General features: G+C 46.1%; 1 protein-coding gene across 2 annotated transcripts in view; it reads left to right on the top strand.

Moving 5' to 3' along the window:
• The window catches only part of FARP1 (FERM, ARH/RhoGEF and pleckstrin domain protein 1), a 289,640-nt gene that overhangs the window by 228,209 nt on the left and 34,885 nt on the right, over positions 1-26,546 (top strand). For both annotated transcript variants that reach the window (XM_022576900.3, XM_022576901.3), the window contains 5 exons: positions 1-76; positions 1,249-1,498; positions 15,014-15,201; positions 16,400-16,489; positions 17,546-17,679. In XM_022576900.3, coding sequence (XP_022432608.1) covers positions 1-76; positions 1,249-1,498; positions 15,014-15,201; positions 16,400-16,489; positions 17,546-17,679 — 738 coding nt within the window. The remainder of the gene's footprint in view (positions 77-1,248; positions 1,499-15,013; positions 15,202-16,399; positions 16,490-17,545; positions 17,680-26,546) is intronic.

The following is a 26,546-nucleotide window of genomic DNA, read 5'->3' as shown; positions in this document are numbered from 1 at the left end:
GAAACACAGCAAGATTCATTCCATCAGAAGCCTTGCTACACAGCCTGCAGAGCCGAATTCAGAAGTGCCAAAACAAGTCAGTGATGGTGATAGTCACTATTATAGCTCTGTTTTCCACCAGACGTCCTCTGCTGAGGACTGGCTTTCCTAGTCTGCTTTGTTGTTCTTCATCCTTCCACTTCGGGGTGTTTTCTAGAGGAGGGTCTAGCCGTGTGCCCTGGCTCTGACCAGACACGGGCTCTGTGCTTCTCACCCTGGCCTGTATCCTTTCCCCTCCTCCCTCCCATGCCCTGGCCCCAGGGAAGTTTGCTCTATTGGCCTGAACTCAGCTTAGGGCTGGAACCATCCAGGGCCAGAGCTGAGCCCACCCTCCAGCTAAACGGCTGCGCTTGTGTGAATAGATCGGGATTTAGCTCGGCGGGGGGGGGGGGGGGGGGGGGGTGTGTGTGTGTGTGTGTGTGTGTGTGTGTGTGTGACGGGTGTAGCTCCCCTTGGCTGTCAAGGTCAGAACCTTGCACTGGCGCAGGACCGGACGGTGCGTTCCCAGGGCTCATGTTACAGAGCAGCGACCACAGTTGGCAACAAGACACATCACCACTCTTGCTCTGAGGGTGGCCAGAGCTCGTTTTCCCTGGAGTTGGTCTCTGGATGAGCTTTCAGGGTTTCCTCTACAAGAGAATAAGAACTTTGTTGGGAAAGAACATGAAGGCAGTCTCACTGTGCGAATCCAGAGAGCCTGTAAGCTGCCCGTCCTGCCCTTAGGCATCGAAACAAAGACGTTTTTGTCATTTGTCTGAAATCCGTGTCAGCTCGCCTTTGGAGGTCCACGGTGCCTTTCCTCCTCCGCCTGCCCCCACCCCCTCAGGAAGTCAGTCCCCTGTGGGCCGGAAGGACCGTCTTCTTCCATAGAAACTTGGGACGCCCAAGAGGAGACTGCCGGTCCTGGAAAGCAGAGGCACTGCCTCACCTATGCTGCTGGGGACCCCGCACTGTCGGCTTCCACACCCTGAGAGAACGTTCTGGATCCTGACCAGACAGCCTCGGGAATGCCCGATTCCTGACAGGGTGCTTTGTTCTAAGACCGGGGAGGGCAGGCTTTCTTTGGCAATCCTTGGCCACTCGATGCTTCAGGAGATGCCGTTAAGTTGGACTCCGCGTCTCTGTCTCTTTCATCCGTGGTGTAACCTCTCCCTTTTCTCTTCATCTCCCTCCCCCTTCTCTTGCGCCCCCCCCCCGCCCCCCCCCCAGGCTCAGCAGAGTGCCAGCCTTACCTTCGGAGAAGGTGCCGCATCCCCGGGCGGCCAGAGCTGCCAGCCGGGAAGGGACCCGCCCGCTTCGGCCGATGAGCGCGGGCCACAGCGCAACCCCACTCCGCAGAGGAGCCCGGCTGGGAGCACGAAGGCAGACGGGGCCGGCAGGGCGGAGACGGAGGAAGAGGAGGAGGTCGTTAAGGACAGGACCCAGCAGAGTAGACCTCGGCCCCCGCAGCCAAGCACAGGTCCAGCATCCAGGGCTGCCCAAGGCAGCAGCACTTCCATTCCTTTCATTGACTGCAGTGATGTAGACAGTGAATACGACCTCCTCAGGGAACAAGCGTCCCGGTCACGGTCCCAAACAAATGACAACTATGAGGGTGATTTGACCAGTGGTGTTTATCTGCTGTCCAGGGATGAGAGGCAAATAGAGGCTAGGCGCAGGGCTTCCCTTCACTCTGCGAAGTCCTCCCGGCCTCCTTCCAGAGAATTCCGTGATGATGATTCAGCAGACATCACCTTTGACATGAGTGGGAGCCCCAGACTCCCAAGACATAGCTCTCTGATAGATGAGATGTTCAGGGCCTCAGGCGGTCACAGTCCCCTGGCCACCCCCTTGTCTCCCAGCAGCGGAAGTTCAAGTCCAAGTATGAGTTGGGACAGGACCGGGTCCCAAGGCTATGTTTCCGAAAACGCACATGACTATAGAGAGAGAAGTGTGGGAGGAGATCCTCTCCCAAGCCAGGGTCCTCGTGATGAAGACGGCTCCCCCGTCTTACAAAGGCCCCACTTAAGGCATCTGAGATATAATAAGTCAGAGACAGATCCACTCATTCTTAGCCAGGTAGCATCAAGCCCGAAGGCAGTGGATAGGTTTGATGGCCATGGAAAGGGAGGCCTGGCCGGCCCGGCCGCTTCGGAAGGTAGGACGCTGGCTAATGGTACACCTCTCGTGGGTTCGACCTCAGGGATCCCCATGGCGCAGTCAGCGTGTGCCCCTGGCAAGGCAGCCCAGCTGGCACCCCTGCAAATGACCGAGGGCTCTACCAGCAGTGGGACTGAATCCAGCGATTCAGACTCTGAACTGGCCAGCCCTCTGTGCCAGCCCCTCGTGTTTGGTAATCCAGCTGTGCTGAGTTCCCCCTCCGGCGTGAGGAGAAAGAAGTCCTTGGGTGGCCTGCCTTTGAATGAGGACGGAGAGGAGTATGAGTGAGGAGACCAGAGGGCGGGTCTTCAAGGGCTGGAAACCTGGAGTTATGCGTCCAGGGTTTCCCTGGAGATGCTCTGTCCTAGTGACTTGTTAATTTCTAATCGACCTTTGCTAGAGGAGGTTTTGGGGCAGGCACATGCTTGGGTAGGGCACGCCTGGCTTCTCAGATCTTTCAGAAGGACAGAATTTCACACATCATGACAAGTTACCAAGAGCTTGTTTCTCTTTCTGGCTGAAGGGTAGGAAGACATCCTTTATTATGAATCTGATCATGTGTATAGTGTGTTGTATTTACGTGGAAATTTTCTGTGTATCTTCAGTTGCGTACACAGATCACCCTCCCATCTGGTTGATTATTGGGACGAAAGTATCACTGAGATCCCAGGAAAGGTGTGGGTTTTACTTTAAACCCCTTCTTTAAAAGGAGGGCTGCTTTGCCGTGCCTCATAAAGCGAGGAATTGACAAAACTCAAGGCCAGATGTCAGTTGGTTGCTAGTTGAAATGAAGTGTTGTTGAAATATTAGTTAATAAGACTAGTGAATATTTTAATTGGAAGCATTTGGGATGATTCTTTGCAGACTTCCTATGAAATGATATAAATCTTCATGAACTGGAATCGATATGAGATTGCTGGTTTGGTTTGGGTTTGCTTTCATGGGTCAAACGTTAGTTATGGTTGAAGAAGGTGTTGAAGAGCTCTGGCCGTCAGAGCCTCTTGGTGAAACACAGAGATGCTGCTGAGTAACGATGCAGGGAAAAGTAAGACCTCGCAGGATAGGTACTGTTGGCGCCAGGAGGTTAGCAAACTCAAGGTTTAGCCCTTGAGTAGTGCACAGTACCGAGAAGGGCTGTTTCGCAGTCTCGTTGCCCTTGGTGGGTTTTTACGCACGTTCTTAATGTTCACACGCTCAGGAACAGTGTCTTCTGGCTGCTTCTCTGTGCAGGAAAAAAGAAAGTAGAAGTAGTGAGAGGTTTGGTTTCTTTTTAAATCTTACCACCTACACCAGTGCCTTTCACCCAGCATTTCTGCATTTCAGATGGAAAAGCCTGGTTTGAACTTGCATTGCTTCTCAGCCTTAGCTGCACTTTGGAATCACCTGGGACATTTAAAAAATCGGTATTACCTGAGCCCTGACCCTAGAAATTTGGATCAAATTGGTCTGGAGTGCCCCTTGGGGTCCCCAGATGGCTCTGCTAGGCTGCCAGGGTCATTTCTGAGCCAGACACTATTGCCTTCTAGAATCTAGCGGAATGCGATGGAAGTGTCAGCTGAAATGTTGGCTTGCTTGCCGAATAAGAAAAGCATCACCAATGAAATGCTTTTCTTCATGCCTGCTCTTTGGTACTTTTTAGTCTTTGGTACTTTTTTTTAAAAAAGATAAATTGTAGAATAAAAATTTTAGATCCTAAGTAACTACAAAATTATTGAAAAGAGTTGTAGTGATGATACAGCCCTAACGTGCCGCCACGCGAGTGGCCTTATTAAAACTCATCGTGTGGCTTTGTCATGGGGAAGAGCTAAGCAAGTTTAGGGAAACTGAGTAGAATTTGGCCACAGTGTTGAATAAGCAGAAATATTGACAGACCCTGTGGTTCACACGTGACTCTCTGTCCACATGAATGTCGAGAAGTTGATTTTAAAGATTCTGAAAACTTACTCCATTTTTACGCACACTTTTGCTTTATCTTGCTAATCATTTGATTCAGTGTGTGGTTGATGAATCAAGTTGATTATCGGATAGCTTGAAAGATGTTCACTGAAGTAGCGTATTCATCTTTTGCTTTATTTAGATTTACATGTTTAACAGAGTCACAGAATTTTGAAGCCAGAAAGGGACCTTGGAGGTCACCTAGGTTAAACCTTTATTTATGGATGAGAAACCTTGTTCTGACGAAGGGAAGAGACTTCCCATAGTCCTACAGCTGTTGCATGACAAATCTAAAACCAGAACCTTGGTCTCTGGGCTTCAGTGTTTTACTCTATGTGACAGCTTGATGCACTAGGACCTTTTGGGTTCAGTATTTTATATTTTGAGACTCTTGTATGGATTAATAATTAAAATCATATGGAGATCAGGAATCATGTAGACTTAGGTTATTACAGTCCATATTAGGTAGGAAGAACTACTGCTTTTTATATTGTGGGGTTTTTGCAGTTATAGCCCATTTTCGCCTATTCTGTTTTGAGCTTAGAGAAAGGTGTCAATTTGCTATATGAAACAGTAGTCAAACGTGAGTTAAGCAGAGTCCCATGTGGAATCTGGTTTATTTGTGAAGGTGGTGTGTTCAAATGAGTTTTCTTTTTACCTCTAATCATACAGCAGTCTGATCATGAAATATGAATGAGCAGAAGGTATTAACTTAGCTGGCTTAGAACGTGAATCACCAGATGTAAACCCCCAAAGCAAAACATAGTCCAGTAATTATTTTGTTTTGCTTTTTCCCCGAAGAGATGATTTTTTATCCAAAGTGTTTCAAAAGCAACTGATCAACGGTGATGTACCCAGTTCTATATTGACGAGATTTTCCGCTTTTAGGGTCACTGGTAGAGTTTTTCTCTGCTTTGGTTTTGTACCAGCCAGGCAACTCAGTTTCTGCTTCTCAGTCAGTCGTTGTGAGAGTGGCAATTCTGGTGTGCTTAACAGTGCTTAAAAGAAAGGGGGGGTGGGGGTGGGGAAAGGTGTGTCGTTTTTTCAAAAGCCACGTATTCTGACGTGCTGGGAATATTCAGTCATTGCCTCTGGGAGAGCTTTCGCTGCACTAGTAAAGAGAGCTGCTGAGTGAGTAAACCTAAACATTCTTAGAGTCTGAAGGTAGAGCCAGTCCACTGAGGTGAGGAGGTCAGAGAAAGCCAGCAGGCTGCATGCCACCCCCAGCGCCCCGTACCTTCCATGCCTTCTGCCTGCTGTGAGACTCTGGCCCCCAAGTCCTTCCCAGGCCTCTGGAATCTCACTGTGTGGTATAAGAAGGGCAGGCACATGCCTGAAGTTGAACTAAGTGCAGGAAGATCAGAGATGGGGTTGGGTGTGACCAATAGGCAGCAGAGATTAGAGACCTGTGAATTCTTTCAGACTTCCAAAGGGTTTCCCAAGACCTGTCAGAGCCAGTTTTTTCTAAGGCAACAGCTAGTGTAGGGGTCGCCTGCATCAATAAGGAAGCCAAGTCTTCAGATCGCGGCTGCTCCTGTGCAATGATATCTTAAAGCCTTGGGTGGAAGACAAACCAAATACAGAAACAGAAATCTTCAAGCCACTCAGGGCGACTCTGGGGCCTCCACGCGTGAATATCTTTTGTTAGATAGTATTTCAAAACGTGTAAATTATAGATCCTTTAGTGACTGATTTTTGGTGCTCCTTGTTCGGGCAGCATAAAAATGCAAGAAATTCTCGTAAAGAACTGCATTTAATGAGTTCCAGAACTTACAGTGGATTGCCCCAGCTCCTTGACCAGTCATCTGTATGCTATGATGCTATTTTATTAGACAGGCATTTAGTTAAAGGAAGTCTGTGAGCCAGATTCTTCTCCACATATGTGATTCGTATTTGGAAATTTCTCACAGATTTATCTCACCAAATGGTGCTTCTGTGGCCTGCACTTAAAAATGTGAATAATTTCCATTTGATGCTCCAGAACTTCTTTGAAGATTCAAACCAAGTAATGCTTTAAAAATATATATATATATATATACACACACACTAGGACTGCAAAACCAAAATACAGCATGAGCCTCTTGAAATTTCCACCAGGTATACGAAATCCAGCCTGTCCTCAGTTGAATCAGAAACGCCACTTGCATCTTCGTTGTGGAGTCAGTTTGATTGTGTTGGCAAGCAGTTCCTAAAAGAAGAAGCAATTAAAATATTAAGCTGCCATTTTAAATTTTGTTAAAACTGTTGTGAATGTGCATCACCTCCCATTTTCATAGCTTTAACCAGTGTTCATATGGTTTTAATCAACATTTTCCACTTAAAATGCTATCCCCTATTTCAACACAGTATGGGTTTGGTGCAATTGAAGTCATCAGTGAGTGATTGGGCTGCAGGTAGGCCCAGCCTTAAATGAAGAAACTTGGGGTCCCCTTCATTACTAGGTTTATTTTGAGTTTATTTGCTTCTGTCTCGATCACTCTTCTTTGCCTAGGCCCTCATTTTCATTAACCAGAATTTAAAGCTGTCTGAGCTGCATCCCCAAGAAAGGCTCTTTTTTTCTGGATCTTCTCCTTTGTAGTCTATAAACATTCCTCCTCTGATGAGCTTAATTACTCTAAGGCTGGCCTTCCTCTAGTTTCACGGGGATGAGTCTACAGTTGACTCTTGGACAACACGGGTGTGAATGGCGCAGGTCCACTTATGCACCGATTCCAAGTACCACACAGTCCAAGGTTGGTGGAATCCGCAGATGCGGAAGTGTAGATACATACAGAGGGCCGACTATAAGTCCTACATGGATTTTCCACTGCTCGGAGGGTCTGCACCCCTGACCCCCGTGTTGTCCAAGGGTCAACTCTATTGCTGCCAGTTTTACAAAGCAAACTGCAGAAGAGTCTTTCAATGCAGTCTTTGCAATAGAGAAAGTTTCTTTGAACCCGAAAGAGGTGAACATTTCAAAATAGCCTGTTGCTGGCAGCTCTCTGAGTTTACACTCAGCCATGTTAGCCAAGTTCATAAGAACATACGGAAGGAAAGGTACTAGCGGATGAACTTCTGCAAGAAGGAAGTGATGAAAGAACTTGAGTCTGGCGACATTTAAAGAATTTACTGGCGCTGCTTTTTCCTCGTTAGTCTAATTCCATCTGTTTCTGTTTAATTGAATGAAATGTAATACAGGGAAATGGGGTCTCTAGTGTACACAGTGCGTACCTCTAACACTAGTTGCTAGTTGTTAAAATGAAGCCATGACGTTTAGATCAAAATAAGCATGCCACTTAATGTAGCAGCTCTCTTTTTATTAAAAAAATAATAATAATGAAAAGCAAAAAATACCCATGATGGTTTGGTCTACCGTTGTAGGCATCAAAGATCAAAAGTGGCCTGGTTGCCACCTGTTTGGAATACATACTTGGAAAAGAGCTATTTATTGTTTCCTGGGTAACGCAGGGATTTTTAAGTATTTCCTCTATAAACAAAAGTTGCAAATGCTGATTTGTGTGTCAGATACATACCTGGGAGGAGGCGAGTAGAGTTGTGAAAAACAGGTCTTGCTTCATAAAGTTCAGAACACGTCACTCCAGAAAACATAGATGAAACTTCCAGCATGGGGGATTTTTTTTTTTTTTTCCCCCAATCAAAGCAGTTAAACACCCTGGTGGAAGCTAAGGTAGAATTAGTAAATCTTTTTTAAAGCTTTAGAAATTGAAGAGACTCTGATTCGTTCAGGATCGTTTCAGCGCAGATGGACTGAATGATGCCCACATCACAGCTTAGCCTTGGAAGCAGCCTCTGGCAATCTCCTTGGCCTCTGGTGTTCGGTTATAACTTCTGGTGGAAGGCAGCTCCTTGGCATCTTCGTGTGGGTTCTAGATCAGGTTGCTCTGATATGTCTTAGGGTGGTTTGGTATTTGAAAGTGGGGAAGATTGAACATCAACTGTTGACAGAGGGTATCTGATCTAAGTCTGTAGTTGAGAGCTGGTGTGAAAGGTTAGCTTCAAGGCAGGTGCTGTTAATGCAGTCATGGACATGGTACTGAGAATTACGTGAGCTTGTTGCTAGGGGTCAGGTGCAGGAACTTCAGAATATTGAAGAACAGAAGTTAGAAATCACTGCAAAATGCAACATAAACCAAGAGTACTAAGGCGGGAGCAAGGACCATTGTGTGTGTGTGTCGGTGGGGGGGAGTGTATAACAAAGCATCGGACAGTAATTAACTCTACTTTTGAGTAAGAGGTAGAGGTGTTAGTGGTACCAGGAGTTTGGAGGCAGTCCTGCTTTATTATAAATTGGGGTTGTTAACTGACTCTCAAATAGGAAACAGTAGAAGGGTCGTTTTGGAGCCTCTGATGGGCCTGTCAGTATTCCCAGACGACCTTTCTGGCTCATGAAACTGGGCCAACGATTGCTTTTTCCTGGGCCTTGCAGTTCCTTTGTAAGAAGGAAAGCATTTGTCACTCTGCCCCCCGCAGTGATTTATAGAAAGACCGAAGACAGGCTTTCCTTAGTCAAGAACACACACCCCGCTGCTCTCTACACACGCACCTGAATGGCCAGTGGATTCAGTCCCTTACCCTCACCTCCTTTCTGCCTGGAAGGTTGCTGTGAAAACCTGACTAACCCAATCTCACAAGCTTGGCCTACGTTATTAATCCAGTTCCCTTCTGTTCTCTCTGTGTGTACATTTAATATTTTATTAAAAATTTCTAATACGCTGAATTAATTTTACAGTAGACAAGGCTGGGGACTTCATTCTCATTTTTGTCATTTGTTTAATAAATTTGAGAAAACATTTTTCTGTTGTGCCGTGGTATGCACTGTGTGGTCAGCATGTACCTATCTAAGAGAAAACTTTTTTTTTTTTTCCAGCGTTCTGTCTTTTATCCTCAAAGCATGGTGTACCTTCTCTTCCCTGCATTGTTGGAGCTCTGTCTGATGTTTTGTTTTTTTTTTTTTAACATGACTGAATACCAGTTTGTACTTGGAACACCTGTTTCTTCTAGAATACAATGATGCTGCATCACTAAACAGCAAGCCTTGTCACGGCGGCATCCTGAGCATCATGCTCGGTGGTACCATATTTCACTAAAGGTGGGGAAATGGAAGATGAACGGAAGACTTCACTTTTCTGATTCCATCTTCTCCAGGCCTGCACTTTGTAATGTGTGGCGGTGGGGATGGTCCTCGGAAGGGAGCCAGGATCTCTATAGGGCGGGGCAGGGCTCGTGGAAACAGAGAGCATCTGTGGCAGCAGCTTACGTGGGCGGAGCTCAGACAGCTAACCAGAGGACTGGCTCCCTATGTTGAATGGTACCATCTATTCCAATGGGGATGGCAAACGTTCCATAGCTTATAAGCGAATTTGGCTGTGAGTGTGTGTTTTGTTGGGGAGCGGGGATAGGTAGAAATGCAGAGAAGACCTCTCTAGCTCAGCCCAGGTGGCCCCTCATGGCCAGTGAGCTGTTTGTAGTTTGCTGTCTACCCAGAATGTAGGCTCTCACAGATACTGTCTGGTTCTACCTTCTCTCCACGGCTCAGCGTGCAGTAGTTCACGAAAGCATGGATTTATTCCACCGGGAAGGTGGCTGGTTTCTCCAGTAACAATGAGCTTGGTGATTCTTTAAGCATGGAAGGCCAAACTCATGTAACGGTGTATGCACGGGATTAATAGCTTTTGTTAATCTCAACTGAAGAGGCTTTTACTTGTCCTAACAGGTATCTTGCTGTAAAAACTGTCAATTGTAACCGTTCTTTCCGACTGATGGCCGAAGCTTTGTCCTGAGTACAAGATGGTGTTTTCCATTGGTATGAAGCACCATGTCCCCCACAGCCCAGGCACTGCCAACACCACCACCGTGTTCAGACAAAGGAGAATTCTCCTTTATCTTTTCCCCATAAACAAGAACAAGCTAGTGCATTCGCTGTCGTTTTCCCATTAGCAGCATTTCTCTTTATTTTTCTGCAAGTTGCATTTCTGTTGCTTTTCTGAATTGCTTGATGATGAACAGTAACGTTGATGTTTAGCTGCTTGTAAAACTTTTCTTCAAGGAACTTGGTCTAAGAAGCACGTACATTACGCACAACAACCTAAGTTATCGAGAAGAAGGCCACCCTGCTATGATTGGTAATCCTATAACCTGGTTTTTCTTGTGGAATCTTGTAACTTCAATGAAACATTGTCAGCCCCTTTTTTTTTTCCTCACATATTCCATTGGGGTGGGACCCAGCTTAGTTATCAGACTAGAGTGAATCCTGCCTGGTCTGGAGACTTCTCATGAATCAATACAGTACTGACTTTTTTTTTTTTTTTTTTCCCGGTAACTGGCTTTCAAATGCAGACCATCTCCAGAGAGGGTTTGTCTTCTCTTTTAGAGGGAGACTGTGGATTTAAAAAGAGCCTTTTTAAAAATAAATGCAAACCTGCATCTGTAATGTATTTCCTACGTGCGCCTTTGAAGCATATTCTGGGTACATAGAGTTACAGTCTCCTATATTTTAGAAGCAAATGGCAGGAGACAAATCACAATAGATGAGTGGCATCTAGACATTTGCCAAATACAGAACTTTGGGAGAATATTGAGGAAATCCTCATAGATACTTTTTAAATAATTGTACTTTTTTATAATTTTGAAAAGAGAACTTGAGAAAGCAATCAACAGTCTCACTTTCATCTGTCTTCTCAGATATTTTAATATTTACCACATCTATGGATTACTATTTTTAAAGTTGTCAGGTTTTCTGGTTCCCTCCTTAACAGGAAAAATAACACTTATCTAATTAAAAATGAGGATTCCCAATTTATTTGACTAGTTTAAAACAGGACAGGTACAACTAAGTATTTGAAATGCCATTTTTATTACTGGAAAAACAGATTAGAGAGTTCTCTTTCTCCAGGCTTGTGTGAGTTTGTTCTTAAGCCTTTTAGTATAGTCAGAGGAAGTAGATGGTCACTAGGCGGCTTGTACCCAGTCCCAAGCGCGGAAGGCAGGCGTGAATTTGGCTTCTCGATCATAAACCATGTTCCCACTGTTTCATGTGCCTCTGGTGGAGGGCTGGTCAAGAGATACTCCAGTCTGGGTGGGGCTGCAAATCCAACTTCCCCTGTGCAGCCAGAGAGAAGAATTATGAATGTATATTACATTAAAAACATAGAGCAGCTAACCCAGTTTCTGGGCTGGGTGATAAATTGAAATCTATACATATTGCAGTGCTAATTTGAAGTTCCATAATTGTTTGCGCCATGAGAATGTGTACATTTAAAAGGATTTTTTTAAAAGCAGTTACCAGAAATGCCCCCCTTGAGAGGAGCATTAGTGAAGGCATGTTTAATCCGGGGGAGTGTCATAAACTCAGCCCTCTTGATACAGATTAAGGGTGGACGCGGGGACATGGAGATCTGGGGGTGGCGAAGGGAGGCGTGTCATGAAATTATTTGGTAGAGATGAGGGACTTGAAAGTCGTTAACCAGAAGTATAACTGAATGCCGAAAAACCTGCAGGGCAATTTCTAAAAATAGGAAGAAATTCTTTTAAGAATCAAAAGCTTCCAGACTTTTAGGGCGGTAACTGATCTTTTTCTAATCTCTTCAGACTTTTTTCCACCTATTGCCTTAATATCCAGGTGGTTTCTTAGAAGATTCTCCCCCCGCCCCAAGTTATTTACCTAGAGCCCCTTGCTGAAAGAAATTCCTTTGTGTCAATTTGCCATAGAGGAGGAAAATGATAAAAATTGCCAGGCATTAATCAGTTCATGGAGTAGCCACGAACACCAGTCACCATTTCTCCTCATTGCCCAGGGCTGTGCCTTCAAGGCAGGGGACAGACTGTGTGATGGGAACAGCTTTATAAGGTTGCAGAAACCTGGCAGAGTCATTTGATCTAACATCGCCATGTTTGTTTGCTTTTATTGTCAAATGGACGACTTCAGTGAAAATTGGTCACCTGTAGCTCTAGTAACTGTGACCTTAGTTACTCTTCACACTTGCCCGAGGGCAGGCCCTGCGGGGACACGAGTTTGTACAGACCCTTGGCGCACACTGGCTCCAAGTCGAAAGAGAACTTTAATTACTCACCAAGCTGCCAAATTCTACTGATTACTCTCGTCAGCATATTGCATTGATTGTTGAATGGTAAATGAGCTACCTGTTTTTGTTTGGGACACATGTCATCTATGAATTTTCAAAGCCTTGAGAAGTTCCTCTTGCAAGGGGAGGAAGGAGGCTATTCTCCATGGATGTGGCTCAGATTGGTAAATGGAACCTCAGAGTTTGGGACCTTTCCCTTCCTTAGCATTGCTGATAGATTTCTAGAACAGGCTGCTTGGTCTTTATTGATTTATTGGTCTTACTATTTAAATACACTCATCGCCTTGGCCTTCTTGGGCCCCGTTAGTAGACACAAAGCCCGTTGAAGTAGCCTCTCAGGAAATGGAAATGGGCTACCCTAATTTGGTCATCCTCCAAGGTTGTGTATTGCACGTGTAACGTCGGTGTCACACACACCTTTAGGCCACGTGAGTGAGAACGTAGCTGAACCCGGAACTGCCCCGGACTCTACATAGGGACATTGGTTGTCATCAGGTTCACTCTCGGTGTCCCGCTTTCTGAATCCTGTCTCCAGTGTGCTCCAGTGGGGTGTCTTCTAGATTGCTATCTTCTCTGCAATGTGTCCTGCCTTCTTGGCAGGGCGGCACCTCTCCCGGAGCCCTGGTCTGTTAGCTCACCCTTCTGGCCCGCTAGGTCTACCAAACTGAAGTGTCCCCGGGGAAATTCACAAGGGCAACTGTCGACCTTTGGAGGGTGGACATGGTTGCACTCGAGTGTGTTTCCCCTTATTTCCTCCCTCGCCATGTGGCACTTGGTTTTTTATCTGCTGCTGGATGCCGTCCAGGGACTAATCAGTACTGTTTCCCCACCTGCACGCCTCCTTCAAGCTAGCCTTCTAACGGCTCTTTGTTCATGGCTCCAACTCTTTCAATGAGGAGGCGAACGCTTTTTCTGTCCCACGTCACTGCAGATTCAAGGCCCGGCATGTTCTCACTTACACCGCCTCACCTGGTCTCATACGTAGTGTGAGAGCTGAAGGTAAGCCCCCATGCTTTGCCAGATGATGGTGGACAAATAAAAGGTGACCCTCCAATAGCAACTCACAAATGCATGAAATGTTTTGATCTCCAGACAGACTGCCAGAAGTTCTCTTCTCTACTTCCTCTTTGTAGTGATAACATTTTTCTTTTTGTGATTCTTTTTTTTTTTAAGAGAATAGTGTAGTACCTTGAATCAATTGCAGTTATGATTGTTGTCACTATTCTATTTGACAAGTTCCAATTCTCTTGAAATGATTGTATTCGGTTGTGCACTAGTGTCAATAAAATTGACATTTGTGAAGCAATTTCTGGCCTTTTTCTCCGGGTTTTACTGGGTCTGGTGGTGTGTGGGGTGATTGCGTCTTTGTCTCACATCAGGACTTTGTTTTAATGATGTCTACGAAAACGCAAGGAGCTTAAATGGATTATTTTTTAATGCGAACTTCTGGAATCTGACTTTACCTGACATGTTCTCATCTTGTTCTTCAGGGATGATTGTACTGACCAGCAGTCAGTGGGCAGGATGTCTGCTTTCCGTTGCTTTTGTGGGCATGGTGGCTTTTCACCCGTGTGTAGGTGACACAGCTAGCTGGTCAACCTGGGACCGGGTGGGGGCTGGTGGCGGCTTCTGCAAGGTTCATTCATACTGGGATCAAGTTCATTACCCAACTCCATCAGCTTCATTCGAGGCTGACCTGTCTTGTAATTTCCGAGTGAATATGAATGAATCCAGAGAGAAAGGACAGAGGTCCAGAAAATGGGGGGATTCCTGGAAAACCGCACTTCCCCTTTCCTTCCGAGATCCTTGATACTGTGCTGAGTAGCCATGAGCATGAACCTGTTTATTGGAAAATGGAGAAAGCGTTTATGTCGTCTTTCCCTATGATGGTAACTGACAGGACTGCAGGCTACTGGAACTTTGTTTACCCTAATCCTAGTTTTTGCAGATCTGCTTTAGAATTATAAAACTGTCAGGCAAAACACTTAGTTTAGAAGTAGATTTTGAAACATCTCATTTTATTAGTAGTTTCAAAAGGTTGAGGTATCGGTATTGGCAAAATTCTGTTGGCACAGAGTTTCATGTGCACATCATCTCATTTAATTATACATTTTCCTGTTATTTACTGTGGTATCCTTCTCAGAGGAATGATTAATTTCCTATCATTTTTTGACTCATAAAGGGGAATTATGATAATGTAATGACCTCCAGCTTTGCATTTTTAAATGATCACCTTTGCTGTAATTGTGATACTAGTGTTTCTGTCCCAAACAGTGAGAGAGACATGGAGTGACATCACCAGGTATAACAAGCTCGCTTCTGTTCTTCGTAGAATGGGGAGGTGGCTGCTTTCCCTTTCTCTACCTGTGGCCCGTTGTTCCAAGATGTAGTCTGTCCTGGGTGTCCCAAGTCCTTTAGTCTTCTATTAGAATAGCTCTATTTTCTGGTCACTTCCCACGTCTCCTTGTGATATAGACACTCTTTCTCGAGTAATTCTTAGAAGCTAAGGCAGTAGTTAGGAGATGAAGATCCTATTTGCAGATACACGATGCTTTTAAACTATTGTAATTATGCTCTAAGCAGAGTTCTCCACCTTATCATTAATGACATAACTGTGTTCCACTGAATAGTATCTTTAGGATTAAGGCAGCTGCAACTTAGGGAAAAAACTAGAAAATCACGAAGGGCATCATAAGTGTGCCATATGGTAGTCAAGCTTATAAAGGTTTGATTAGGTGAAAATTGTAAGTGGACACCAGGTCCCAGAAGGAATTACTTTTTTTTTTTTCTTTTCTTTAATACTTCTCATCCCCAAACAGGCTCCCTGACTGGCAGCCCTCACCTTTCAGAGCTGTCCATCAACTCGCAGGGAGGAGCTGTGCCCACCAGCACCGTCCTGTCACCCAACCTGAGCCCCGACACCAAGCAGGCCTCCCCCTTGGTCAGCCCGTTGCTGAACGACCAGGCGGGCCCTCGGACTGACGACGAGGACGACAGCCGGAGAAAGGTGTGGGGACGGCAGGCGCTCGCCTGTTGATCTTTTGTTGTCATTTCCAGTAATACACATAACATAAAATTTACCATGTGAACCATTCTTAAGCACACCGTTCAGTGACATTCAGTGCACTCACAGTGCTGTGTGACCATCATCACTATTTCCAGAACTCGGTCATCCTTCGAACAAACTCCATGCACATTGAGCATTACCCCCCCACGCCCAGCCTCTGGAAACCACCGTTCTGCTTTCTGTCTCTGTGAACTGACTGCCCTAGGCATTAACCTCGTATAAGTGGAATCATACAGTGTCTGTCCCTTTGTAATTGGTTTATGTCCTTTAGCATAATTGTCCTCAAGGTGTATCCATGTTGGTAGCGCATGTCAGAATGTCCTTCCTTTTTTAGGTTGACTAGTATTCCATTGTATGGAGATACCACATTTTGTGTATTCATCCATCCATTGATGGACAGCTGGGTTGTTTCCTCCTCTTGGCTATTTCGTCTTAACGTGCTGGGAACGTGGGTATACAAGTATCTGTTCTCATCTCTGCTTCGTGTGTATCCCCAGAGGTGGAATCGGTTGGACTCTTGTGGGAAGCAAGATGGTTAACAACAAGGGATTCCCTTTTAATTGTTGGTTAAAGAGAAGCAAAACCAGTGGCAGACCTGCTCTAGGGCAGTGCTGCCTGCCCGCCTAACCAATGGACTGTAGCTGCTGTAACGCTCGTCCCTTTGGATCAGTACCCTTCGTGTTCCCATGAACAATGTAACTTCCATTTTCTGAAAATCAATAGCACCAGCCCACGACGCCCAGGACAAAGGCTGCTGTGCTTTCTGTTTCATTCATTTCCTTGAAGCCTGCACCACTCTGTTATCCTAATTAATTAGATTTTCAGGTGCCCAGTATTGAATGAATAGTCCTCAGTGACAGCTAACACACCCATTCGAGGCCTTTCACTGCGGGTGGTATTTACATGGAAGGAAACATTCCTAGGCAGTTTTCTCATCATAGAAATCCATTTTCTATCCTAGTTCCTCTCACACCAAAAAAGGAGAATAGATAAGAGTTTATTTAGCCTTGATACCAGTCAACCAAAGATCGTAAGTTAGCAACGTATCACTTTAGTTAGGACTTGCTTATAATCAGGACATGCTTAGAGACTTTAGGCCCAAATGATTATGTCTTCTTTCTTTTAATGGATTTTGCAGAGATTTCCAACTGACAAAGCGTACTTCATCGCTAAGGAAGTCTCCACCACTGAGAGAACGTATCTGAAGGATCTCGAAGTCATCACTTCGGTATGTGTAGCATTTCCCCTAAAGCCTTAGATTACATAATTTATCTTGCCTGATACTCAGCTTTAGGAGACAAGCTGGATCTAATTAAATGTTGGGTTCTCTGACTCCGATTAAAAGAATTTTGGTTCTGGGTTGTAGAAATTAGGCAGTAGTAGTATGTTTAATTTGGAATATGCTCTAAAAAGCTTTTATAACTGTGATTTTTAAGTGCAAAGGAAGGAAGTTTCTAAAGTGGAGAAATTTAAAATGAAACGTTTTACTGTCTGCCTGCACCGATGGAGAACATTTCGTGTTTCGCCCTTTATTTTTGCTTGATGGAGACCTCAGAGGCGAATTAGAAGCCTTGTTTTATCTTTGCCAATAAATTGAGCCATGTCAGCAAAATCTACCCAAAAGACTGCCTTTTTTTAATCAGTCCTGTTCAGTCTTGGAAACAAATTCAAAGCATGGCAGATGACTTCATGATCCTGGATTCTGGGAAGGAACCTAGCCCACTGGAGGTCAGTTGGAATCGTTGGGTTTCTGTGCCTCTAGGGCAGCCGTGGTGACCTGGGCAGGTGCTCAGCAATCATTGTGGGACCCACCTGGACTTCAGGTCAGTGAGATGAGTAATGTGTGTGAAGGCAGAGGCTTCACCTCTCTGGTTCAGCCATCTTCCTGCTCAGCATTTCAGCGAAGGAGCAGAGATGGAAGTTTCTCAAGGACTAAACCAGAGGGCGTGAAGTGGTATAACTCAGCGATGACCCAGTGAGCTGGCCATAATGGAAGTTTTGATTTCAGTATCTGCCCACTTCAGAGATTTGTCCCGACTTCCACAGTCAATTGGTAACAAACTTCAGGAAGCGGTAACGAAGAGATGGGTACTTCTTACCCCACCTAATGAAAGGAGGGAAAGCAGTAAAGCTTGAAAGCCCCTGATGCTCTTGAAATTCTACAGACGCGGCAGGAAAGCCCTTTAGCCTCCACGCGTGGTGGGCTGCAGCGTTACGTCTGAAGAGTTGCAGACCTTCATCCTTCAGCTTAACGCCCCTAAGAGTGTCCTCTTTTTATTCCCAGTGGTTTCAGAGCACAGTAAGCAAAGAGGACTCCATGCCCGAAACCTTGAAAAGTCTCATTTTCCCGAATTTTGAACCTTTGCACAAATTTCATACAAATTTTCTCAAGGAAATTGAGCAACGACTCGCCCTGTGGTGAGTACAATCCCGTGTTCTGTCTAGCACCACCAACTCTTTCTTTCTGTTTCTCAGTTATTTTTATGTTGTTCCTTATAAGCAGCACCCATGAGCTAAGATAAAGCGAGAAGCTGGCTTCAGACAAGCCAAGCTTACGGTGATTTCCTGTTAAATCTACACGTGTTAGATCTCATCCTGGATTCTTTTTCCTTTGGCTTACAGTTCTTGAAAATGCATGTTTTCTGATGATAATTAAATGAACACCACAGAATACAGTAACTTCTTCTGGAAGGATGATGCGGGTTATAAAGGGTAGAGGCAAAGGAGGGACTTGTAGGGGGGTTGGTAACATTTTACTGGTGCTTGCTTTATAGTCATTTAAGTATTGTACGTCTCACGTAGCTTTCAGTATAATATTTCACAGTGTTTATAAAGAAAAATAAGAGCCCCATACACCACACACACACATACACTTTTACCTTGAATCCCACTGCTAGGAATTTATCTTAAGGGTACATTCTAATATGTGAAATGACAAATGGCAAAGAGAGCCGTAGCAGAATTAAAAGATTGGAACTGACCTAAGTATCCAGGAAGAGCAGGCTGGCTAAAAATAATGTTAAGTCTGTTTATTAAATACCATATAAAAGACTGATATGTGAGTGCAAAAATTCAGGAAAAACTGTCTGTACTATAGAATGCAAAGTCTGATGTACCCTTGGCCTAAAGTGGAGTCTTTTATAGAAAATTCTTTTTCTAAAAATTATTTATTTGGTTGCGCCGGGCCTTAGTTGCAGCTTGTGGGCTCCTTAGTTGCGGCACGTGGTCTTCTTAGTTCAGCTCCAGGGCTCCGTAGTTGCGGCTCGCCGACTCCTTAGTTGCAGCAGGCGGGCTCCTTAGTTGTGGCATGCGAACTCTTAGTTGTGGCACTAAGAGTGTGGGATCTAGTTGCCTGACCAGGGATTGAACCCAGGCCCCCTGCATTGGGAGCATGGAGTCTCATCCACTGCGCCACCAGGGAAGTACCCTATAGAAAATTCTTACGGGGTTTTTTTTTTTAAAAGACATGTGTAGAAACATGAGGAGTTGTCTATCTACTAAACACACATTTGAAAAATGCCAGGAGAGGATAGCAGACATTTTCTGCTGTGTTTCGGGTGGAAGTGGAACCCACTGTTTACTGTATCCGCCCTCACTACAGGTGACTTTGGTTCAGAGTGGCCTCGTGGGTGTTCAGTGACTGTTAGGGCCTGCAGGGGCTCTGGACGAGGTGGTCCTGCCCCAGGTGATTCCAAGCACGAGATTCAGGCACCAGTTAACAGGCTCGCAGAGCTGCTCCCTGTGTCGGGAAGCAGATGTGCTCAGACGTCTGACTTTGTATGTTTTTTATACCTGGAGATATTCAAGTGCAGCTCTCTTTGCTGTGATAGAAGGAAGTAGGAGACTTCACTCAGATGCCCCCGGGAGGGGAGCACAGCCAGGATGGAGAAAGAGCAGGTAGAAAATCAGCTTCACTGAAGATGGGGAAAGACTGAAAATGCCAGTTTAGAGTCTGTGCTATGAATGCAAGAGAAATACCACTTTTTGAAATTAAAAAAAAATATTCTACAAAATCTAACTTTACCTTCCCAAAATTTACTGGAAGCCTTGCGACTGTGTTCTGCCATATCGTCTCCTCATTCATACAAAGTTGAATGGTGCTTTCATAATGGAGTCAAAGACCTTCCAGCTCTGGAGAAACCAGTTAACAGTTCATTTTCTGGCCAGTGAGATGTGTATTAATACAGTCTTCCTATAGGCTCAGAGCATCTTGAGATGGTATCACTAGAGCAGTTTTGGTCCACATGGCAGTTGATTTAAATAAGGTTGGGGAGGGCTTCCCGGGTGGCGTAGTGGTTAAGAATCCGCCTGCCAATGCAGGGGACACGGGTTCGAGCCCTGGTCCGGGAAGATCCCACATGCCGCGGAGCAACTAAGCCCACGTGCCACAACTACTGAGCCTGCGCTCTAGGGCCCATGTGCCACAACTACTGAGCCCACGTGCCACGGCTGCTGAAGCCCGCACGCCTAGAGCCTGTGCTCCGCAACAAGAGAAGCCATCGCAATGAGAAGCCTGCGCACTGCAACGAAGAGTAGCCCCCACAACTAGAGAAATCCCGTGCGCAGCAACGCAGACCCAGTGCAGCCAAAAATAAATAAATAAGTAAATTTTAAAAAATAAAATAAATAAATAAGACTGGGGCGGTCACACACAGGAGACGTCCTCCGCCGGCAGCACCCTGGCAGCCCAGCATGGGGGCTTGCGCTAGCTGCTGCAGAACAGCCGTTTCCTTGCTTCTTGTCCTCTCAAGGGAAAGAATTCAGACGAGAGGCATAGAGCAGTTTTAAGTAGCAAGAGTTTTGTTAAAGCAAAAGTATGCTCCTGAGAAAGGACAAGAGCGGGCTGTCTGGAAACCAGAAGCAGTCCCACGGTGGGGGTCGGGTTGGGTTTTTTAGAGCAGTGGTCCCTCCCTGTGTCCTGCGTCATCTGACTGACAAGTTGATGGACAGCTTTAGGTTATTATCACTTCTCCCTTAGTGCATAGGTGCTTACCCATAAGCATCGAAGTGAAACACGGTGGGGGGAGGAACAAAAACTGCAATGCTAATTTATTATAATTACGGCATAATGAACCCCGCCCTGTTACTCTGAGTCACCTTTTGGGTCTTGCTGCGCCTGCACCCACCTGTTCTGGCAGTTCTATCTTGCTTGGTCCTGATATGGCTGGAAACTTAGCGGTGGTCCTTGACCACAAGAGGGAGGACCTCTGGGCATGTTCTGATCACCAGTGTCCAGATGGGGGAGGGAAAGATGATCCCCATCCAGGACGGGGCGTGTCTGACTACCTAACACTGCCACCAGAGAACTTGGGAGAGCTGTATGAAACATTTCATTCTAGGAATGACGCCATGCTCTTGGACTTATCTGTGACCATAAATCTTTAGCCCTTATCTGCGAAAGGATATCCAATGGCTTAAAAAGCACCTGCTGTCATTTATTTCCCATAGAATTTTCAGTAGAGTATCGTTCAGAGATCTACAATTTTATTCATGTTTTCCGTGAAGATACCAGAAGCTCAAAGCTAAAGAGAGAGCAGATCGTCAATACGCAGCTCAGTTGACTTGACGTTCAGTAGCCTTACAACGGTGGACCCACACCAAACTGATGAGAGTCAGTTACTGGGGGTCATTGTAAAAGCCTGCCATTAAGCTCAGCTAATTAGTTCATCAAGGGCATGAGGAGGAAGACCCGGCTCGGCAGGGATTCAGGGCAAAAGGTTGAGTGTAAATGAGTTCAGTGTGAGCCAATAGAATAACACAGAGAGAGATCAACGTCTATCGGATCTGTAGCTCTCAACATTGGCTGCTCATTAAGATCACCTAGAACCTTTTAAAAAAAAAAAAAAATCTTCATAACCAGGCAGAGCCCCAGACGGTTGTATCAGAATCTCTTGAGAGGTAGGCCCTAAGCATCAATAGTTCCTAAAGCTTCCCAGGTGATTATTCCAACGTGCAGCCAAGGTCAAGAACCTCTTCCATAGACTCTACCTCATTAGAAGGAGACCAGAGCATGGGAAAGGATTGCCCCTTGAAACTTGAAGGCTCTGAGCTCCGTCAGAATACCGTACCCAATTCGGAGTTTCACGTTTGAAATGGGATAATAGGAGAATGCATTTCATTTTTTAAAAATTGTTGGAAGTATGGGCATTTGGCCTAAAAGGGAGAAGATTTTGGAAAATAGGATGGCCCTTTTCAGGCTGGTTGTATGAAAGAGGGGCGTCGGCATCATCTTAATTGTACCAGAGGACAAAATTTAAACAAAGGAGTGAATTTCCAAAGAGGCGCCTTGTGTCCGAGTATAGAAAAGGGTTTCCTCACAGTAAGTGCAGCTTGGTGATGAGAGGCTGCCCTATGAGGTAATGAGCTCCTCTGCCTCGGGGTTTCTTGAGCTGAGGTTGCCCATTTCCAGAAGGTACTTATCTATTGGGCGAAACCCCAAACCTGGCAGGGCATCAGGGTCACCTGAGGTTGATGGGCCAGGGAAGTTTTGAAAAAATACAGACTGCCAGGCCCCACCTGGCCCTCCTTAATTAGAACATTGGGGTCAGACCCAGAAATTTGCATTTTAAATTGCTTCTTGAGATGAGACTTTTCTGAAACAACTGTTGTAGACTGCCTGTGACACACTGAAGATTCTCTGATTCCTTGGTTTGCATTTGGCATATAACTCTGGTTTCTTCTATGAGCAATGACTGAATGAGTGAATGAATGAGTGCATGGGTGAGCCAGGTGGGTGGGTGGGGGAGTGAGCTGGCGAGTGTCAGGCTTCGCCCGCTGGGGCCTTGCGGTCTCAGAGGAGGAGGCAGGCTTGTGGGGCAAGGAAGGCCAGGCCCTCTCGTGGATGAGTGGGCCATGTCCAGTGTGGGCAGAGGGCGTCACTGGCCAGTTCTGTCTTGGAGGACACGTGGGCCATTAATGCCCACACAGAAGAGGCAAGCCATGAGCAAATATGTTCGATGAGAAGAATGGATCACATGGAGTTTATTAAGAAAGGAGTTTGCTCCGGGTTATTGACTGACAGACTCGTGTGTGTGTGTGTGTGTGTGTGTGTGTGTGTGTGTATGTATTGATACTCTGAGATGGGAGATGTGGCCTGGCTCACGTGGCGTGGGATGGCTGTGCCTGCGTCCTCCATCACGCCACCTGAGGTCCACATCCAGCTGTCCGTGGCCTTGCACGGCCTCGTTTCCTCACCTGTAAGGTGTGGGGTGCAGTCTCCACAGGGCCATCACACCAACTAAATGGGACAGTGTCTGTAAAGGGCTCGATGTCCTGTCCCACACAGAAAAAGGTGGGGAAGGTGGACCATTTTTAATGTTTTTAGTATTTTTTTATCCATTTTTAAAAATTGTTTAATACTTATCCATTCACTCATTCATTCATTTTGGCTGCGCCAGGTCTTGGTTGCAGCGTGCGGACTCTTAGTTGCGGCATGCAGCATCTAGTTCCCCGACCAGGGATCGAACCCGGGCCCCCTGCATTGGGAGCGTGGAGTCTTACCCACTGGACCACCAGGGAAGTCCCCAGACCATTTTTTAATGTAAACTTCTATAAATGGAAATCTTAGATTTAGAGAAAAGTTGCCATGAGAATAGAATTTTGGCACACTCGTCTCCCCTCCCCTCCTACTGACGTCAACTCCTTATATCACTGGGCACATTCGTCAAAACTAAGGAACCAGTGTTGGTTCTATTAAAAAGCGAAATTTGAGTGAGTAAATTTTGAAAGTCTGATTGGCTTTATTAGACGATTCATGAACGGGCAGCATTCCATCTAGCTAGTAGAGAGGAGCTCCGAGGAGCTCCAGGAAGGGAACGGTCATTAAAGGCAAAACAAAGAATAAAAAACATTATTTCGGACGTAGGTAACCTACCTGGGGGACAGAAGGGGTCTGTGTGGCAGGTGATCTCATCTTCGTTTGGGGATTGAGAGGGCCCACGTGCCAGATGACCTCATTGGTGCTGACCGGAAAATTCCTGACTGACTGGCAAGGATTACATTCCTGGGGGAGGTTGTAACTGCAGTTAGATTAGGTATTAGGTCTTGGTTTTAGCCCAAGTAACTCCACTTTGGACCTGTCCTTTCTCTCTTAACACTACATTATTATCCACTAAACTCCAGACTTTATTCAGTAATAATGTTTTTAATTATTGTTAATAGAAAGAAGTCTAAAGTTTACAATGCACCTCAAGGTCCCCCAGATTTGGGGCTTAAATATCACAGCCACCATGCCTTTCTTTGCAGGCCTAAGTTAGGTTGTCATATACTTCCATCAGCAGTGGCAAATCATAGGGCAGAAAAATTACCAGGAAGTTTTCCCAAATGATTCAACCGGACCCCAGCTGAGTAAACACACCTGCCCCTGTCCAAATGGTGCGTGCTCCTAAGTTAACACACCTGAGAAGAGGCTGGACCCTTTCGTTCTAGCCCAAGCCCAAGTTGCCCTGTTCCTTCAAAAACAAGGAAACAGAACAGGTTCGGTGACTTCTGAAAACATGCAGAACGCTTTTCCTTTTGAAAGCAAGGACGTTTTACTCAGCTGTTCAAATGCATTTAGAGAAAGCCACTAAAGGTCTTTGGTCTTTGGGCAGGAACCCCAGATTCCAGCCCTGAAATGACTGACAGGTGCTGAGGACAAACTGGCCAAGTCGTTCCCGAGAGATGGATGCAGACCTGCCCTGGAACAGTGCGTCTTGGTGGGTTCTGCTGGGGACGGAACTCGGCTGACAGCTGGCGGGGAGCTGGGACCCAAGGAGGGGCATGCAAGGAGGCACTCGGCGTTGGCTGTGGGCACACAGCTTCGAAGAAGGATCAGCTGGGTTTCTTTTTTTAGAAGAACCTTGAGGTAGCGCCGTCGCTTGGTAGGAGAGCAGAAGTTCAGGCAAGAGGGCTGGAAAGACCCCCATATGGAAATTCACCAAGTCTCAGGGCTCGTGGGACAAAGGGGAAGCGAAGGGGAGGTCCCTGGAGCTTTGAGCCTGGCTGACTGGGAGGATGGTCGTGAAATTAAAAGCAACATGGAAGAAGAAAAGGGAAAAAGCAAGTAAAGTGGAGGGAAGAGGGGCTTGTGCATCAACTTCGAGGGGTCAATAATGAAGCCGTACAGGCAGTTGGAAACGCCAGTCTCCGACTTGGGAAAGAAATCAGACGCAGTGGTGTAGATGTGGAAATTATCCACAAGAAGAATCAGATCTTTAAGGAAGAGAATGTTGAGACAAAAGAGAGCCAGGGAGGGCTTCCCTGGTGGCGCAGTGGTTGAGAGTCCGCCTGCCGATGCAGGGGACACGGGTTCGTGCCCCGGTCCGGGAAGATCCCACATGCCGTGGAGCGGCTGAGCCTGTGCGTCCGGAGCCTGTGCTCCGCAACGGGAGAGGCCACAACAGTGAGAGGCCCGTGTACCGAAAAAAAAAAAAAAAAAAGAGAGAGCCAGGGGCAGAATCTTGTTGAATATACTTTGGGGGGCACCTTTCTATAATCATGGCTTATGGCAGAGCAAGAGCCAGCAAAGGAAGCTGGAGAAACCACCAGAGATTTGAAGAAAGAATGAGAGGGCGGGGGTGGAGGGTGCCAGAGGGGAGCGTGGTTTGGAGAGTGAGGCCCAGGGGGCAGAGATGGTTTGAGGCTCCCCAGGGTGCAGGTGCAGCCTCAGGATGCTGGGGGCTTCTCTGGGGAGGAGAGACAGGACGAGGGATCAGGTGTGCATGCAGAGCGGAAAGGAGGCTCCTCTTCTGGGGCTGTGGCAGTCTTGCAGGCTGTGATGAGCTTCCCTGGCGGAGTGGCTCTGTCTCACTGTGGCTGAGCTTGAAGTGGAGTGGAGACGACTGAATGGGTGAGAAGATCGTTTGTATCCGCCCCCAAAAGTGGGACATCTTTACATAAAGAAGCACCAGTGAACCATCATAGAACAAAAGTGAATAGAATATTTTTCTTATCATCCTACCAGCTCTGGGTATCATTGAGAGAAAAACGTAGGGATTCCTCAAAAAAGTCAATACAGAATTACCATATGATCCAGGAGTTCCACTCTTAGGTATCTACTCAAAAGATTTGAAAGAAAGAACTCAAAACAGATAACTCATGCATCCGTGTTCATAACAGCGTTATTCACAATAGCCAAAAGGTAGAAACAACCTGACGGCCATTGACATGTGAATGGATAAACCCAATGTGGTCGATCTATGCAATGGAATATTATTCAGCCTTTAGAAGGAAGGACAGTCTGACACCTGCTACGACATGGATGAACCTTAAAGGCATTATACTAAGTGAAGTAGAAGCCAGGACAAATACTATATGATTCCAATTCTATGAAGCACCTGGAGTAGTCAATTCATGGAGATGGAAAAGAGAACGGTGGCTGCCAGGGGCTGGGTAGAGGGAAATGGGGAGTTAGTGTTCAGGGCATATGGAGTCTCAGTTTGGAAAGATGAGAAAGTTCTAGAGAAGCCTGGTGCTGGTGGTTGCACAGCAGTGTGACTGTACTTGATGCCACTGAACTGTACACCTAAAAAATAGTTTTGAAGGGAAATGCTAGGTTGTATATATATAGCCACAACTTTTTCAAAATAGCAAAAAGAAAGTCACAGGGAATCCAGTGCAGGATAAGACCAGAGCCTTCAAAACAGTGCCTTGCACACGAAGGCCACCACGCCTGTGGGCTCTCTGTGGGCACTGCCAAGCGCTTCCCTGAATTAACTTACTGGAACCTCACAGAGGGTGGCAGGTGCGTCTGCCGATTGAATTGCCTCCATTCTGACCCAGTCAGCCTTCGCAGCCAGGCCTGGATGGGTTACATTGAACATAAGACCTCCGTTTAAAGCTAAAATGGTACCTAAGCTGAGAGCTCAGCTCTTGTCATCTTACTGATTCAGAACGCTGTTGAGGGTGGGTGGGGCTTACCTGTCCAGGTGCCTTTCCATCTGAAGGTGGACCTCGCAATGCCAAGTCTCACTTCTCGGCATCTTCCTCATCCTTGGAGGCTCTTTTCATCTCCCATTATAGTTTACGTTCATGGCCCCACAGCTCTGTGAGGTCCATGGGCTTTATTTTAAACAGGTAGGGAAGTAAAAACAGGCTTTTTTACCTTTCTTAAGTGACCCTGTGAGGGGTGTGGTGAGCGATCATCCCAGCGGGTCAGATGCTGTGCTTTTATTCTGAGGTGGAGACCTTTGATGTTAATTAACACACTGACTTCTCTGACCTGTGTTTGAACTTGGGATCATTATGGGAAATGCAGAAAGGAGCCCTGTGACCGGGCAGCCTGTTTTCATGAGCTTGTACACCTG

Source organism: Delphinapterus leucas, chromosome 18, assembly GCF_059928025.1.
Source record: "Delphinapterus leucas isolate spDelLeu-1000000601 "Yukka" chromosome 18, BTC_Dleu_Yukka2, whole genome shotgun sequence".
Taxonomy (NCBI): domain Eukaryota; kingdom Metazoa; phylum Chordata; class Mammalia; order Artiodactyla; family Monodontidae; genus Delphinapterus; species Delphinapterus leucas.
This window is presented reverse-complemented; position numbering and strand designations above follow the sequence as displayed.